The following is a 16680-nucleotide window of genomic DNA, read 5'->3' as shown; positions in this document are numbered from 1 at the left end:
AGCATAGTGTAACTACCATTATCTAGATGAGTAATGATAACGTCGTAAATGGGGCCACCAAACATTTCTAGCTGTAGAACTGGCCAGGACTCCCACACTGACATTCGATGTCACTGCTGCCACCTTGGACACTTTGTGGTGGCATGCCTGCCTGCTCTTTCTCCTATCTCTTACATACAGAATCCCCAAAATGCAATGTCTCTTTCTGACTTTGAATCCAAGAGGCTTCAATGTTTTACTTTTGTTCTAGGTCCACTCAGTGATCTAATAATAATCTAAGCGATTAGCATCTACAATTATTTTAGTTCCTTAGCAAATTGGTGTTAGATCTCCTTAAGATAAACCTAAATCCCAGTGGTGGCTATAGGTCTGTTCCAATTAAAAACATTTGACTCTAGACTCACCTTTTTGATGATTTAGGGCAAATGGCTGAAAATTTTTAGCATATTGTAATGCTTCTCGCTGATTCGTAGTTCCGCCCATTAACAAGCTAATAAAATACAGTCTGTGTAGTTTAAATTCCAAGGAACTGTTTTGGGCTATGAGCATTTCTCGGTTTGATACTGCCCATCTAAAGGAAAAGCAGAAAAGATTTTAACAGTAATTAAGAGCCGGCAAAGAGTGTCAAAAATTCTTTGAAACCTAACAACACACAAAAAAGGGTCTGGTCTGCCATCTTGTGGAAATCAGTGGTAACATCAATCCCTTGGCCCAGAGACTTTTGTAAAGAAAATAAACATAACTACACCCAAAGAGACACTTCAGCTAGTGAAAGTAAGATAAAAATAGTAAGTCAGATGACAATTAAATATTTAGTAAGGTTTTATACCAAGACAAGATGGACTCTGATGAGTCACAGGATATATTTGGAAATTGTACAAGGCCCACTTTGAAGCAGGTGTCAGCCATGAGATTCACTACTCAATTGCCCGTATCCACTACTCTTTTCCTGTTAACCTGGCATGGCATATTTATAAATGAATCATAAGATTCTGAATGGGAACCATCTATTTTTAGACTTTTTGGGGGCACAAGATTTTGTGCTGCATACTTTGAGATTAAAAACAGCAAACAAGGTTATTTGTGCCTCAAGGTGTTTTCAGTCTAATCCGGCAGATAAAACTACATACATATCACATTTATATCACACTGTGCCATAATGATTTGTACAAACATACTGCTAATGAAGGAAAGAATATCCAATTCTGAAAGATCCAAAGTACAGGGACTCAGGACTCTCCAGTACACACAGTTGGGATAACCACTGTTGAGCTGGGTCTACCACTCCAGGTGGGCACTAGGCAGAAAAGTGTACCAACCAGCTGTTAAAATCAATTTTGCAATCAAATGGTAAGGAAGCATTACTTTCTCTCTTTAAACAGATTAAGATGTAGGAGCCATATCATATTTTTCATCTGACTTTCAGTTGGACAAATATTCTAACCCATTTCACCAAGGACCAATGGAACATGAACTGGGTATTATTATAAACCCGGAGCAGCTCTGCAAACTACAAAAGTAAAATGTTACAGGTTCCTCATAATGATCAGTTGAATGGGATTAGACTTCACAGAACTCTACTGTTACAGGATCCTACCCTAAGGGTTCCACATGCACATGGGTATTCTAATCAACCTGTTGATGCATCCACATCTTAGAGTCCAAACATGAAGCTTCTGTGACTTCAAAATCAAGGTTATTGCTAAAAATATTTTAAAACTATATTCATCACTTAGACTTTGGCAATATTTACTTAAATTTAAGTAAGCTTTGAAACCTTGCCTGGTCGCAACACCAAGTCTGAGATAAATCCTGCTGACACCAGCAACGTACTTTTGGCAGCGATCTTTCATGAATGCCCAACGCCAACCGCCAGTACCAAAAGTATTGAGCGTCTGGCAATATCTAGCTTGTCGGGGACCTTCATGATTTCCAGTTCCAAGGAGTACATTTATTTTTATTTTTATTCCAGTATAGTTAATATACAGTGTTGTATCAGTTTCAGGTATACAATCTAATGATTCCACACTTCCATACATGACCCAGTGATCAACATAACAACTACCCTCCTTAACCCCCTCACCTATTTCACATATCCCCCTACCCACCTCCCCTCTGGAAACCATCAGTTTGTCCTCTACAGTTAAAAGTCTGTTTCTGGGTTTGCTTCTCTCTTTTTTCCTTTGCTTGTCTGTTTTCTTAAATTCCACATGAGTGAAATCGCATGGTATTTGTCTATTTGGCTTTGCAGCTCCATCCACATGGTTGCTAATGGCAAGATTTCATTCTTTTTTATGGCTGAGTAATATCTCATTATGTGTATACACCACATCTTCTTTATCCATCTATCTACAGACACTTGGCCAAGCAGTACATTTAAATCATGTTGCTTACCAAAAGTTTATCCTACACCCCTCACTCATAAAATCATGAGTGTGTTTTCCTACTAACAAGGAAGGAGAGGCAGCAAGCTACTTGTTTTCTGTTTCTGATATGAGGTACATGTGTAAGAGTCTACAGAGTCCAAGAAGGGAACTAACAGAGAGTAACTACAAATTTTAATAAACAATGAAAGTCAACAGAGAGGGCAAAGTCCTTACGTAGGCAATTCACAAAGGAAAAAATCTATTTCATTTTCACAGGCAGATTTTCAGGATATAATATTAAAGGTGGGGAAAACTGTCCTGTCTAGGAAAAAATAACTCCCAGTTACAATCTTTAATGGTAATGATTCCAGGGAAGCTGGACTGCATCCATTGTTCACCAACTGTTATGGTGCATGGGCTACAACAACCCAGACCAGGGCATCAACTCTCAGAGCAGCACCAGGAGGACAGAAATAATGGGAGGACATAACGGTGGTCCAGAGGACAGTGACTAACATAGTCTATGCTGTCCTACGTTTTACAAAATTACTTTCAGTTAAGAAGGCAGTAACTTTTTAAGCAAATGCAAAAGTAAACGAAATTCTTAACTTCTTTTTTAATCAAAAAAGCTAACAGTAATTGCAAATTACATTTCCTAAAAGTAATCCAAGCCATGAATTATGATTTTAAGCTCTGCAAACTATATATATATATATATATATATATATATATATATATATATATATATATATAAATAACCATTTAACTTGGAGAGGTATTTAAATACTGGACAATGTAGTTCCTAATTTATCACTTATTTTTACTCACTTTCAAATTTAGCTATAAACAAGGCTACAAAATAATCAGAAAAAAGCTAACATTGCTAGTTCCTAACCCCCACGCCCACCAAGAAATTTTCAGGAAAAGTAAATAGCTATTTCATTACAAAAAGGAGCTGGAGAAATGTGGGGAAAATGCAAACTCCAAATTCACAGAATACAAGTTGTCATGCATTTCTTAAATTACATTTCTTGACCTTCTGTCTTGAAACAATGCGTTATCTTCACTTAACTTTTGAATATTATATTAAGCCTAAATCTCACAAAGCATTAGATTAACCATTTCTAAGCTTCTCCCTTCCTGGCAAAATGTCATTTTCTACACTAAGGATCTCTGCTCTCAAACGTGTAAACATATGTAAGTAAGCATTAAGGTGAAAACCTTGCCTTATAGCACCTCTCCCTCATACCTCCAGGCATCCACATTTGTATTGTCCTGACCCCAATTCCTTGGCCACAGTTGACTGGCCAAATAAACATGGGTTTTAAAGTCACACTCTTGTGGTGTCTCATATAAATGAATTCATCTATCCCTTATCTCCTTCATGATCACTTCATGATCCTGTATCTTTTGTGCTTGAAGTTCTTAATGATTGCCTTCCTTGACAATCAGAACATCTGCCTTAACTAATCTCTGGAATCTGGGTACAAATTTCACAGCAGCATTTTTATCTACACTAGCAGCCTCCCCAGAGAGCTAAACGTTAGCCAGTTCATGATGACTTCTGAATTGATGAAACCATCTTTGGCAGTAAAGTTCTTCTTCAATCTCCTTATAATTACTGTTTTCTTTCAATACGGCCAACTGCCACATGGCCAAACTAACCTTTTTAAAAAAAAAAAAAAATTGCAACCCAAAGTAGAAGTAAACATTCCTTTTAAACCATAAGCAGCTTTCCGTTCCTAGTGCAATTTAAATTAAAGAATGTCAAAGTGGCTCTACCTTGATTTTTCACATTCATAGTGCTTTTTCAGTACGGCTTCTATCATGACTTTGTTCAGGCCTGCATCTCATCCTGGCTCCACTCTGTCGATGGCATTTTCAACTTTTTTTTTTGTTTTTTAATGTTTATTTATTTTTGAGAGAGAGAGAGAGTGTGTGTGTGAGTGGGGGGCAGGGGGCAGTGGGGAGAGAGAGAGGGAGACACAGAATCCGAAGCAGGCTCCAGGCTCTGAACCATCAGCACAGAGCCTGATGTGGGGCTCAAACTCACGAACTGTGAGATCATGACTTGAACCAAAGTTGAACTCTTAACCGACTGAGACACCCAGGCGCCCCTCAACTCTTTCTAATCACATGCAATTTCACTTCTAGCAATTCACCTTTGTTGACCAAGCTCCTCTTTCAAAAATCCATTTCTGTAATATGTTGCACGTTGTTTATCTCTGGGGGATGAGGAGGCAAGACAACTACACGCTTGCTGAGGGGTAACGAATGTGCGGTGACCAGTCACTGACAGACTTGGAAGAAGTGATGTGGTTGGCTGTGATCAAGATGCACATCTGTTATTTATGTGGTGATTTGTTATTTATGTGGTGATTTGGGAGTAAGGTTTGTAGCTTATGCAATTACTTACAGTTTACACAGAACTTGAAGCAGGATCCAGGCTCTGAGCGGTCAGCACAGAGCCTGATGCAGGGCTCGAACTCACAACGGCAAGTCATGACCTGAGCTGCAGTCAGAAGGTTAACCGACTGAGCCACCGAGGCACCCCAACTTTATAAAAGCCAAGAAGGCCCAGAGTGGCACAAAGGAGAAAGATGCAATGTTTGAAGAACTAATAAGCAAGTCCACGTGTCTATGGCACAACTCTTTTTAAGGTAGGCTTCATGCCCAATGTGGGGCTTGAACTCACGACCCAGAGATCAAGAGCCGCATGCATGCTCCACCAACTGAGCCAGCCAGGCGCCCTCACTACAGCACAACTCTTAAAGAAAGAAAATTAGGTTAGTTTTCTTTTTCTCACCAAGATCCCTGCCCCTCCACTTTTCTTAAGCAGCACAGGGGTAGGTGTCGGCAGGAGCAAGAAGTGGTTGGCCAATAGGAGAAATTAGAGGTGTTTGTCATGTGGTGTGACAAATTAAAGGAGGAAAATAATGAGACTAGAAAGGAGACACAGGTTCAGGCCAAGAACCTGACATCTGAACCTAACACATTCAGATAACCTGATCTAGCAAACTTCATTACCATCAAGAGTGATGTGTCCAAGTGAATGAAAGCTGGTCTAGATGGAAGACCTGTTTGCTTTGTGCAGTGAGAAGCCATGATCCTACCTCCCAGTGGAGGTGCTGGTTAATTTTTTGCAAACGAACAATCAAACACAAAGTGAGTAGCTGAGAATAGAGCAGAAAAACTCAAGGGCCAGGCTCAATTGCCACATTTTCTACAACTTTCCTAAATAATCTCTGCAGCCACAGAACTCTTGATGTCCCTTGTATATGAACCTCTCACATGGCTCATCTCACATTTGTAGGACAGTTTCTGGTCTTTTATAAGGCAGGGACTCTGTCTTGCTCATCTTGGCACACCCTGCCTACTCTGAACGGGGTATACTGATAAAGAATACAGGTTAGTAGAGTCAACTACGTGTGGACTTTAATCTTAGCTCTGCAGTGTGAATTTGGGCAACTGTTACTCAATTCTCTACAATCTGTTTCCTTACTGTAAAATGGGGGTACCTCAAAGGGTTGTGGGCATCAAACAAGGGGGCTAGTTAAAGCGCTGAGCACAGAGATGGGCACAAATAGATATTCAATAATAAGCAACTTAATTTGTATTTACTGAACGGATGAACTCTAATGGTTCTTCAAAGTCATTATTTTTAATAAGAAAATTATACTTAAAAGACAAGAATTATTCGGGCGCTTCCATGTAATACTCAGTGCTGCTTTGGTTTTTATAGTCTCAACTATGTCGGAATATGATGATATCCATGTATCAGTTAATCCTCTTCAAAACATTCAAGTTTTTGTAGCTAGAAGTTCACACTGAATATTCACTTGGGTATTTGCTTCTCTGAGCAGGAATAAGAGGTAGAAGACCGTCAGAGCCTTAATTAACCTGGTAATAACCAAATCCAAAGCACAGGAAACTACAAAAGCATGAAATATAATTGGCCCCCAAAACTTAACCCACTGCCTATAAAGCAATACAAGACACATACAAAAAAATAGTTGAGATGTTAAGAAATAGAATGCTATTTTCTAGATAATGGCATTTCCAGCAGAAAACTTTTGATTTTTAATTTTTAAAAGAAAACAACTAGTACGATACACAACCAAAAAGCCAACTAAACATTCAATTATAACGTCACTGTGATTTGTTAAAAAAAAATTCTGATCCCAAATCTCCTATGTGGGTTATTGAGAGCACCATAAGCTTTAGAACTATTCCTCATTTAAAGAGACACTGTAGGGGCACCTGGGTGGCTCAGTCAGTTAAGCGTCTGACTTTGGCTCAGGTCATGATCTCACGGCTTGTGGGTTCGACTCCCACGTCAGGCTCTGTGCTGACAGCTCAGAGCCTGGAGCCTACTTTGGATTCTGTGTCTCCTGTTCTGCCCTCCCCCGCCCCCCAAAAATAAACATTTAAAAAAATTTTTTAAAAAAGACACTGTAGACAACCCCCCCCAAAAGGGCTAAAAGGCACCCAGTAAGGTCACTGATATCACAATTATCTCTGTTCACTGCCACTCCATTCCCTAATAAAGAGACCTTTTGTGCCTCTTCCATAAAAAGACCCCAAAACAATACTACTGACTTAGGTGACTAAGTTAGAAGCAACCCACTCCACACAATTATCCCACAAAGCATTAAGCATTAATTATCCTAACTGTCAGGCCTCTGAAAAGACTTGGCACATTGTTAGCTCCATATTTAGAATTTCCATGTTATTCCAAAAATAATTAAAACAAGATCCCACCTTCACAGTTAGCTGCTGTCCCCCAGGAACCTAACTGACAGCCTCATCTATTTACCTCACTCCTCTTATAATTTTGCCAATCTGGGTTGGTGTCTATTTCTGGTAATAATGAAAAATATCTCTTGCCAATTCCCACAGACACTCCACTACAACCTTTCAGAACATTTTTAAAAGGCTTACAAATATATTATTTTTCTGTTCTCCTCTAGGGCTATATTCTTGGGCGGGAGGGGGGGATGGTGTATAAGCTTAAGTTCAGTGAAATGAATGACGTTTATTTACTCCACAGACGTGGACTTGGCTCAATGTTATTGGTGACCAAATCAAGTGCTTAAAAAATTCAGAGAATGGCAAAAATGACAAAAATCAAAGTTCAGCCAAAAAAGGTTAAGAATCCTATAACTTTGCTTTAGAGACCAAAAAGAATAGCTTAACATTTCTTTTCTGAAATATTTGCAAATGGCAGTTTCTCAGATATGGACTGAGTTCATCACTGGAACTACTAACATTTTACTCATCTCAGACTGGTGTGAATCTTTGTCCTTCTTACATGCTATTTTAAAAAATAATACAGGGGCGCCTGGGTGGCTCGGTTAAGCATCCGACTTCAGCTCAGGTCATTATCTCCTGGTTTGTGAGTTTGAGCCCTGGGTCGGGTTCTGTGCTGACAGCTCAGAGCCTGGACCCTGCTTTGGATTCTGTGTCTCCCCCTTCTCTGCCCTTCCCATGCTCATGTTCTGTCTCTGTCTCGCAATAATAAATAAACATTAAAAACAAAAATTTTTTTTTAAATACAAACTATAGTGTTACGCATTTGATTTACTTCAAACAAAACAAAACAAAACAAACAACACGCACACTTTTAATCTGAGCCTCTCCATAATGCAGTGCCTGGTAAGAGTCCCAAAAGCAATGTGAGGCAAGTGGCCACCATGCTGGACGACACAGTTCTACCAATTGGCGATTTTTTTTAAATAAAGTTCTTAAATATGACATGCTTTTTATTTACTGCTAATAAATAAACCCACAAACCATGAAATCGTGACCTGAGCCGAAGCCAGACACTCAGCCCACTGAGCCACCCAGGCGCACCTCAATTGGTTTCTTTTTAATAGAATAGCTCCGTCTCCACCAGACTTAGCACATGGGCACAGTGAGTTAAAAATGTATCCCTTAACTCACCTTTTCTGCCTTTTCAGAATTAAGAACCATCCTGAACAACAACAACAACAAAAAACCCAAAAAGAACAAAAATAAAAACAAAAAACTCAAGCTCTGGAAAAAAAAAAAAAATCCAACTTGAATTCCTTTTCTCCAATGGTATATCTATCAGAGCCTTCTTTCTTCTGTGGTTCTATGTGGCTATTAAAAAATGTCTAAGTCAGCAAGACTGCCCACCTACAGGAAGCCAAAACTAAAAACAAGAAAACAAATACCAGAAACTGCCTAATCATTGTCACCCTCATTGCCAGTGGTAGTCAAGGCTTTGTGATCAGGTACTTCAGCTTGCTGCCTTCATTTTCATTTTCTAAAAACTTTCTCTGCTTATAAATGGTGTTTTATTCACAGATACTACAATTTCTCTAAGTCTGGCAAACACTTCCTTCTCCTTAGATCCACTGTTCATACCACAAAGAAACTACAATGGTTAAGCTCATCATAATCCCTCTGTGGTTTTTATTTCTAGCCCCACCTAATCACTAGGCTTAGAGATGGAGTCCTTTCATTTTTCAACAGGCTGCCTCAGACTGTTCATGGCCTGTCCAATCTAAAATTCTTCTGTGGTCTAAACTAACAGAATATTTTTCTCTCTTCTGTGAAAAATTCTTTTAATTTCTCTCTCTCTGTCTCCTTCTCATAACCATTCAGTTATTTTCTGTTCCCTCACAGTGTTCTACTGAGGCTTTGCAAACTCTTTTAAACTGCAAATTCTTCTAAACAAGTGCTGGGGGCCCCTGGGCCTACTCCTCGGTGTTGAAAAACCAGGTTTCCAAGAAGTCTGCAAGGTTGTAAGCCAGACCATAGACTGTGGCAAATTCAAGAAGGTGGTATTACTCTTTGAAACACCTTTAAGGCAAGCAACCTGAAGACAGGCTTCCCCTGAAGACAGCACTTAAAATGTCAGTAACTGGCTCATACCTATAACAACAGTTTCTGTTTCTCTAGTATTTCTCCATCCCCTTGTGTTAAGTTGCTATTACTCTCTTGTTGACACGAGTTACTTTTGGCTTGACCTCTATCTCCCCCATGAAGGAAGAGGTCTCACGTTTGCTCAAAGTTCTCCTTCTAACTATTCCATCATTTACTGAAGTATGCCATACGCTTATGAAGTAAAGCACCATGCCAGGTGCCAAGAAGAACTTAAAAAATAGATAAGGCAATCTGGAGGAGAAGAAAAATCCATATACAAAGTCAGAAATATAAGGGGGCAGGAACAAAAGAGTAGGCAGTGTCCTAACCAGCTCTGTGTATATAATTAGCTGTTGTTCTGCCACTTCTGCCATATCAACATTCTTTTCTTCCTTCTTTCCATTGTGTCTTATCATTTGCAACTGATAGCTAATGCTCTCCAAAGTTCCTTTCATCGCCTCTATCCACAGTAATCTGTTTGGTTGGCTTCTGCCTCCCCAAATGTCTAGACTGCCTGGAGGAAGTGCTGCAGCCCCTCGTGGATGGTTCCATGCTGCTGCCTCTCCCAGCGTGGACAAATAGAAAGTGCCACAATGACTGAAAGATACTGTCTTGTACCTGAACCAGAATTCTTCAAACTGATGTCCCATATTCGTCAACTTTTGCTATGAGCTGAATAAAGTAAATTCTCTGTACCTTGGACATTAAAGATGCTGGGGAAATAAGGGCTTTGTAGCCACCAGTAACAGGCAAGAATTGGAAAAGTCGGAGTTGTTGTAACAGACATTTCTATTAAACTATCATTTTCAAAGCTTCTGTTCAGTAGGTCTCCAATTTTGTGGGTTTTAGCGTTTTGCGGGGGGGGGGGGGGGTTGGGGACAAGAACAAGGATTCTGTGGTCAGATATGCATGGGGAACATGGAATTTGGCAACATTAAATGTTTCTTTAGGACTGCTGATGGCCCCTGTAATGTGCTAAAGTAATAAGTCTCTTAGAGAAGAGTATTCACAGGACATCATGTGAAGTGCTTTTCATGTGACCTTTTGATTCCATATCCTGTTCTTCCACAAAGCACCTGCCAGGCCTCAATTCGTCCTCTATAAAATAAGTATTTATTTCATAGGGTTATGATGAGAATATAATAAGTTAATACACGTAAAATGCTTAGAACAATGCTCGGTATATAAGCACTCAAGAAAAGTTAACTATAATTGCTGCCACATCCCCCTATACTGATAATATTCAATATGGCAACCTTCCCAGAAAAGTAAAGTAACAAAATTTTTACTGTGTAGTAATTTCCACTATTACAACCAAGGGGATAGAATGAACCCTGCCTTTGCCTGAGAGGCACTGCTTGAGGCTACCAGTTAACAGAAAACATTGATAGAAATAATTGATACATATGATATAGTTATCAGTAAGAATCTTAGATCTTACAGAAAAAGCACAAAGTTAAAAGGGTGTTATCAATTTTCTTCACTCCAAAAGGGAAACGCCTTGAGTACTTTGAGAGCTGAGGTCGTCTAAATACTCAGCAGTCTGTGGCACATGGTAAGCACTCAACAAAAATTTGATGAAAAAAATCCTGAGAAATTAACGGATAAATGACTATCAGTTGAATAACCCAAATATTATTTCCAAATCGTTATGAAACAACTGGAAAACCCATACATTTCTATATTTAGGCTCCCTCACTCTTCTCTATAGATGTTTAATCATATGGGTAAAACATGAAAGTAGATGGGAGAGTGGCTATTTAAGAGTTATGACTGGTACTTGACAGAATTTAATCTCCCAGGTGTGTCAAAATCTAATATCTGGGGCGCTTGGGTGGTGCAGTCGGTTAAGCGTCCGACTTCAGCCAGGTCGCGATCTCGCGGTCCGTGAGTTCGAGCCCCGCATCGGGCTCTGGGCTGATGGCTCGGAGCCTGGAGCCTGTTTCCGATTCTGTGTCTCCCTCTCTCTCTGCCCCTCCCCCGTTCATGCTCTGTCTCTCTCTGTCCCAAAAAAAAAAAAAATCTAATATCTGCTAAAAAACAAAACCCAAAAAAACTGTAAAGGTAATGTATGCCATACACAGTGGTACAATTTGATGTCTATCTTTAAAGATACAGGACCTAGGGGCGCCTGGGTGGCTCAGTCGGTTGAGCATCCGACTTCGGCTCAGGTCATGATCTTGCGGTCCGTGGGTTCGAGCCCCGTGTTGGGCTCTGTGCTGACAGCTCAGAGCCTGGAGCCTGTTTCAGATTCTGTGTCTCCATCTTTCTCTGACCCTCCCCTGTTCATGCTCTCTTTCTGTCTCAAAAATAAATAAATGTTAAAAAAAAAAATTTTTTTTTAAAATAAATAAAGATACAGGACCTACCTGCCTCATATTTATAATGTATACAGGAATTTATCATTTATAAATGTACACAGGAATCTATCTCTACATGTTCATCTGATCTGGTTTCAAAACTTTGCAAATCTTTTAAGAATTGATAAATGATCAGAAACAGAAAACTAAATATGCAGAATTAAATAGGTTAGTGGAATTTTACAAAAAAAAAAAAAAAAATCAAGAATCTCCCCACCTACTTTTTTTTCTGAAAACCATAATCTCAAATACTTCCAATTTTAAAATACCAGAATTCTATGCCTAGAACCCCGTAACAGTATCACTGTTTCTATCATCCAGTTTCTTCCTTTTATTTTATGAGTTTTTGTTTTTTTTTAAACCACCTGGTAATCCTCACATTAAAAAATTCTAGGACAGGGGTCAGCAAATTATGGCTAAGGTTCAAATATGGCTTGCTGCCCATTTTATATACCAGATGCCCAAGATGGTTTTGTGGGTTTTTTTGTTTTGTTTTTTTACATTTTTAAAGGGTTGTAAAATACAGCAAAGAAGAATATGTGACAGAGACCTTATGTGGCTTGCAAAACTTAAAATATTTACTGTCTTGCCTTTGACAAAAAACCTTTCTTGATCCTGCTCTAGGGTATTACTTATCATGGCTTACTCAGTAATTTAAGATAATTCATATCAATGACAAGTTCACAGTGAATCACTACATTTTATAATGTAGTAATCAGCACAGAACTCCTTCATAACAATATCTGCAGTCTTCCTGCATACCACTTAGTTCCAATAGCCAATTAAGTTGTTTTTTTTAGAATGCTAGCACAGAACCCCACACATTATGGAGGTTCAAATATCAAACTGAGACCACTTGAACAATAGTACTTCAGTTATAATGCTAGTCTAAAGCAGTAGAATAGCCTGGATATAGGAAACCCTTTTTCTCTTCTGGGAATTCAGATCAACTGATAAGAAGGCTCTAACCATTTTCTCATATTTGTCCATCCCCCATTCTCACTTTGCTAAAAGAAAGAAAATAATTCTTCCTCACTTTCTCTGAAGTCTACCCCAGGTGAGATATATAGAGGGGTACAGATATATGTCAAAATCTCTAATGTGTTTTCTAATTAAGTTTCCTTACAGAGAGTTCTCCCCAAGTATTCAAAAGAAAACAAACATAGGAACTCACTCCAGAGCAGGTCTCAGAACTCTGACTTTTAATGCTTCTAAAATTCTATTTAACTCCACAAACGGTTCTTTCTGACTTGGGTCTACAGAAAGACCAGATTCCTGAAAAAACAGAAAGAACTTTTGTTAGCAGTAATCAGACAAAGAAATATATTAAAAGCATATTCTAAATGATAAAATATGAGGCAAGCCATTAAAAAATAATTTTTAACATGTGTTTCTATGGTACAGACTGATGACTGAGTCCTACTAACATTCCTTCTTCTTTCCCAAAGTAGCAGAGCCCCCAGATTTTAGCCGAGTACATAACTGTATGGAATAAAGCTGTACTCCATAACTGTATGGAGTAGGACTTTGCGAGATGGAAGTTCTGGCCGGTGAAATACAAACATGTACTCTTTTCCCTTTCTTGGAATACCAAAAGGTGTACCTAGAGTTCTGGTTGCTATCCTGGACCATAAGCACAGGGGACACCTTAGTAACAGCAGAGCTACACGGAGGCTAGGTCCCCAAAAGCCTCATGGAGCATAGCTACTATAGATGCTGTGGATGGCTTACTACTTCCTATTTCTGTGCAAGAGAAATAGAATCCATTATTTTTAAGCCAGTGGTATTCTGGGTCTTTGTTACTTATAAATAAGCTTAACGCTAAAAGACACAATTCACTTTAGGAAATTTACATGGACACACACAAAATTCCCATAAAGGTACAGAGAAAGACTTGAATTATTGGCTTTCCGAATTATTTAAAATAGAAGGGGTGCCTGGCTGGCTAAGTCAGTAGAGCATGCAACTCTTGATCCTGGCGTAAGTTCAAGCCCCATGCTGGGTGCAGAGATTACTTAACAATAAAATCTTAAAAAAGAAAAAAGAAAAAAGAAAAGGCTTAGATTAGAAGTCTAGCTTACACACTGACATTAAACTATTTAATTTTTATAGTCCTTCACTTTTCTAAACAGAAAATACAGTAACATATGGTGGACTAAAAGGGAGTTTGAAGACACATGAATTTGGGACTGAATCCTAGTTTCCTCACGAAGAACCCATATGGCCTTGGGCAAGCTACTTCTCCAGACCTCGGTTTCCTTATCTGTAGAATGGAAGCAATTTCTACCTCACAGGATTGCAGTAAGGAATAAAGGCAGGGCTTGGCCTGTGGCTCTAAATTCATGGCAGCTGCCATTATTACAACTAGGTAGAATGCATGAATTATTCTGAGATCCTTAAGCTCATATCTACTAGCAATAAAAGGCAAAGCTGCTCACTGAAGTAAATTTTAGCTTGAAACTTATTTGATAAACAAAATGCTGCAAGTTGGGCCAGATCAGCAGAACATACGTAAACTTCTTTATCCTCTTCTTCTCTGCTATACTACCTTCCCTAACAAAAGAGGAAATGGAGAAAGTAGTATCACTTTTGACCCCTTGGTTGATTACCTGGGACCGCTGTGATGAGGCAGGGATAAGGAAAAAAAACAACTCAAATAAGAAGTTCTAGAACTGTGGGGCATGTGGGTGGCTCAGTCAGTTAAGCATCTGCCTTCAGCTCAGGTCATGATCTCACAGTTCATGAGTTCCAGTCCCACACTGAACTCTACACTGACAGTGCAGAGCCTGCTTCGGATCCTCTGTATCCCTCTCTTTCAGCCCCTCCCCCTGCTCGCACTCTCACGCGCTCTCTCTCAAAAATAAAAACAAAAAAATTCTTCAAAAAAAAAAAAGAAAAGAAAAGAAAAGAAAAAAGGACTTCCTAGTAAGATGAGGTCAGCCCTGGCACTTAAAATATTAAAAATCTGTCTGTGGCCAAAAGAAAACTCAAAACTCCCCTGAGTTCCCTCATTTTGCATCATGTTCTCACCCACCGGCACACTGTTAGCAGGCACACCGTTACCTGGCAGAGCTCCTCAGCCACATCCAGCATCCCTTGTCGAAAGAAGTGCTCCACCATCACCTCATTGAGAAGCCTCTGACTGTCTGCCTGCCAGCAGCCATCTATTCCCACACTGCTAATGTCAGAATCAAAATTCTGAAAAAAAGAAAACAAATCATGAGTTGACTAGGATATACCATTTTATATGATCTTCACCCTACCTAACAGAAAGAGTACCCTTCGTTTCACTCAGATATCCACAGTAAGTACCCAATTCAAATTATCTGCAGCCTACCACAAGAAGTAGTTTTTCCACTGCTTTCCAAAACTTGTCACCCTCACTGATTATTGCTGGAAGAGTAAATGGGTACATTTTCAGAGGGGATTTGGGAAAATACATACATTTAGTCATTTCTGTGGATAAACTGATTTCTAGTGAATACAGCAATATTTTCAGGTATACAGTGCTAACTATACAAACATGTTCAATACAGCACTGTCTAACTGGAAAAGAGAGAAAACCCATACGTCCAACACAGGATTAAATAATCATGGCAAGGCCCAACAACTGCCGTGCCAAGGTAGGGGTTGGGGGGAGGGAAAATGGCCAAGTAATTAAGAGAGCAGACTCTGAGGCTAATCTACCTGGGTTTGAATCCTCATTCTCTCTCTTACTAGCTGTGTGATCTTCGCCAAATTAGTCAAAGTCTTTGAGCCTCAGCTTCCTTAAGTGGAGAAAATAAAAGTACCTTCCTATTATGGGCTGAACTTCATCTTCTCAAAATTCCCATGTTGAAGTCCTAATTCTCAGTACCTCACTAAATTAAAATGAGGTCATTACAGTGAGCCCTAATCCAACAGGACTGGTATCCTTATAAAAAGAGGGAATTAGGACACAGACAGGTACAGAGGAAAAGCCATGTGTTATTAACTGAATATCTAGATGTCCCCATCTCCACCCCTCCCGAATTCCTACATTGAAGCCCCAACCACCAACGAAACTGTATTTAGAGACATCTGTGAGGAAGTGATAATAGTTAAATGATGCCACAAGGGTGGGGCCTTAATCTGATAGGGCTAGGGCTCTTATCAGACAACAGGAGAAACACCAGAGTGTTCTCTGTCTCTCTACCCTGTGAGGACAGTGTGAGAAGGCAATCATCTATTAAGCCAGGAAGGACAAATCATCTATAAGCCAGAAACAAACAAATTTCTGTTGTTTAAATAACCTAGTCTATGGTATTTTGTTTTGGCAGTTCAAATGGACTAAGACATCATGTGAAGACACCGGGAGAAGATGGCTATCTACCAGCCACGAAGACCGGTCTCAGAAGAAACCAACCCTGCCAGCATCTTGATCTTGAACTTCCAATCTCCAGAGCTGTGGAAAAATAGAGGTCTGTTTAAGCCACCCAGTCTGTGGCATTTTGTTACAGCAGCCCTGGCAAATTAATACACTCCCTTATTGGTTAAATGAAATGGTAGTTGCTATTATTCTAGTATTACCATTCACAATGAAAAAGTGAGGTTAATTACTCTACATCTACTAACACAGAAAAATGCCCAGGACACCTTAAGGGGAAAAAAAGCAAGTTTTACAAAATTATGACCCCATTTTTGTTTAAAAAAAAAAAGAAAGAAAGAAATTCTTGTAAAAGCTTAGGAAAAAGCCTGAAAGAATATACATTAAGGTTTTAGCAGAGATTATCACTGGAGATTACCACTCTCCACACAAAGAACAAATGTTCCTTTTATAAGAAAATAAAGGATTTTTTCAAAACACATGTTAAGAGTTCCAGTTCTGGGTAAGATCATGTAAACACATTCCACTCTATCCCACTGAATACAGTTATAAAATCAGGACAGAATGAACGCAGCAGCCATTTAAGGACATTAAAAAGTAACTACAAGGGCACTTGGGTGGCTCAGTCAGTTAGGCTTCCGACTTCAGCTCAGGTCATGATCTCACAGTTTGTGAGTTCAAGCCCCGGATCAGGCTCGCTGCTGTCAGCACAGAGCCT

The 16680-nt window shown here is 39.4% G+C and overlaps 1 protein-coding gene across 5 annotated transcripts in view; it reads right to left on the bottom strand.

Annotated features, from left to right (window-relative positions):
* The window catches only part of RMND5A (required for meiotic nuclear division 5 homolog A), a 63300-nt gene that overhangs the window by 11434 nt on the left and 35186 nt on the right, over window positions 1-16680 (bottom strand). For all 5 annotated transcript variants that reach the window (XM_043603921.1, XM_043603920.1, XM_043603922.1 and 2 more), the window contains 3 exons: window positions 14681-14815; window positions 12792-12892; window positions 405-571 (listed from right to left, as the gene is read on the bottom strand). In XM_043603921.1, coding sequence (XP_043459856.1) covers window positions 405-571; window positions 12792-12892; window positions 14681-14815 — 403 coding nt within the window. The remainder of the gene's footprint in view (window positions 1-404; window positions 572-12791; window positions 12893-14680; window positions 14816-16680) is intronic.

This window comes from Prionailurus bengalensis, chromosome A3 (genome assembly GCF_016509475.1).
Source record: "Prionailurus bengalensis isolate Pbe53 chromosome A3, Fcat_Pben_1.1_paternal_pri, whole genome shotgun sequence".
Classification (NCBI taxonomy): domain Eukaryota; kingdom Metazoa; phylum Chordata; class Mammalia; order Carnivora; family Felidae; genus Prionailurus; species Prionailurus bengalensis.
This window is presented reverse-complemented; position numbering and strand designations above follow the sequence as displayed.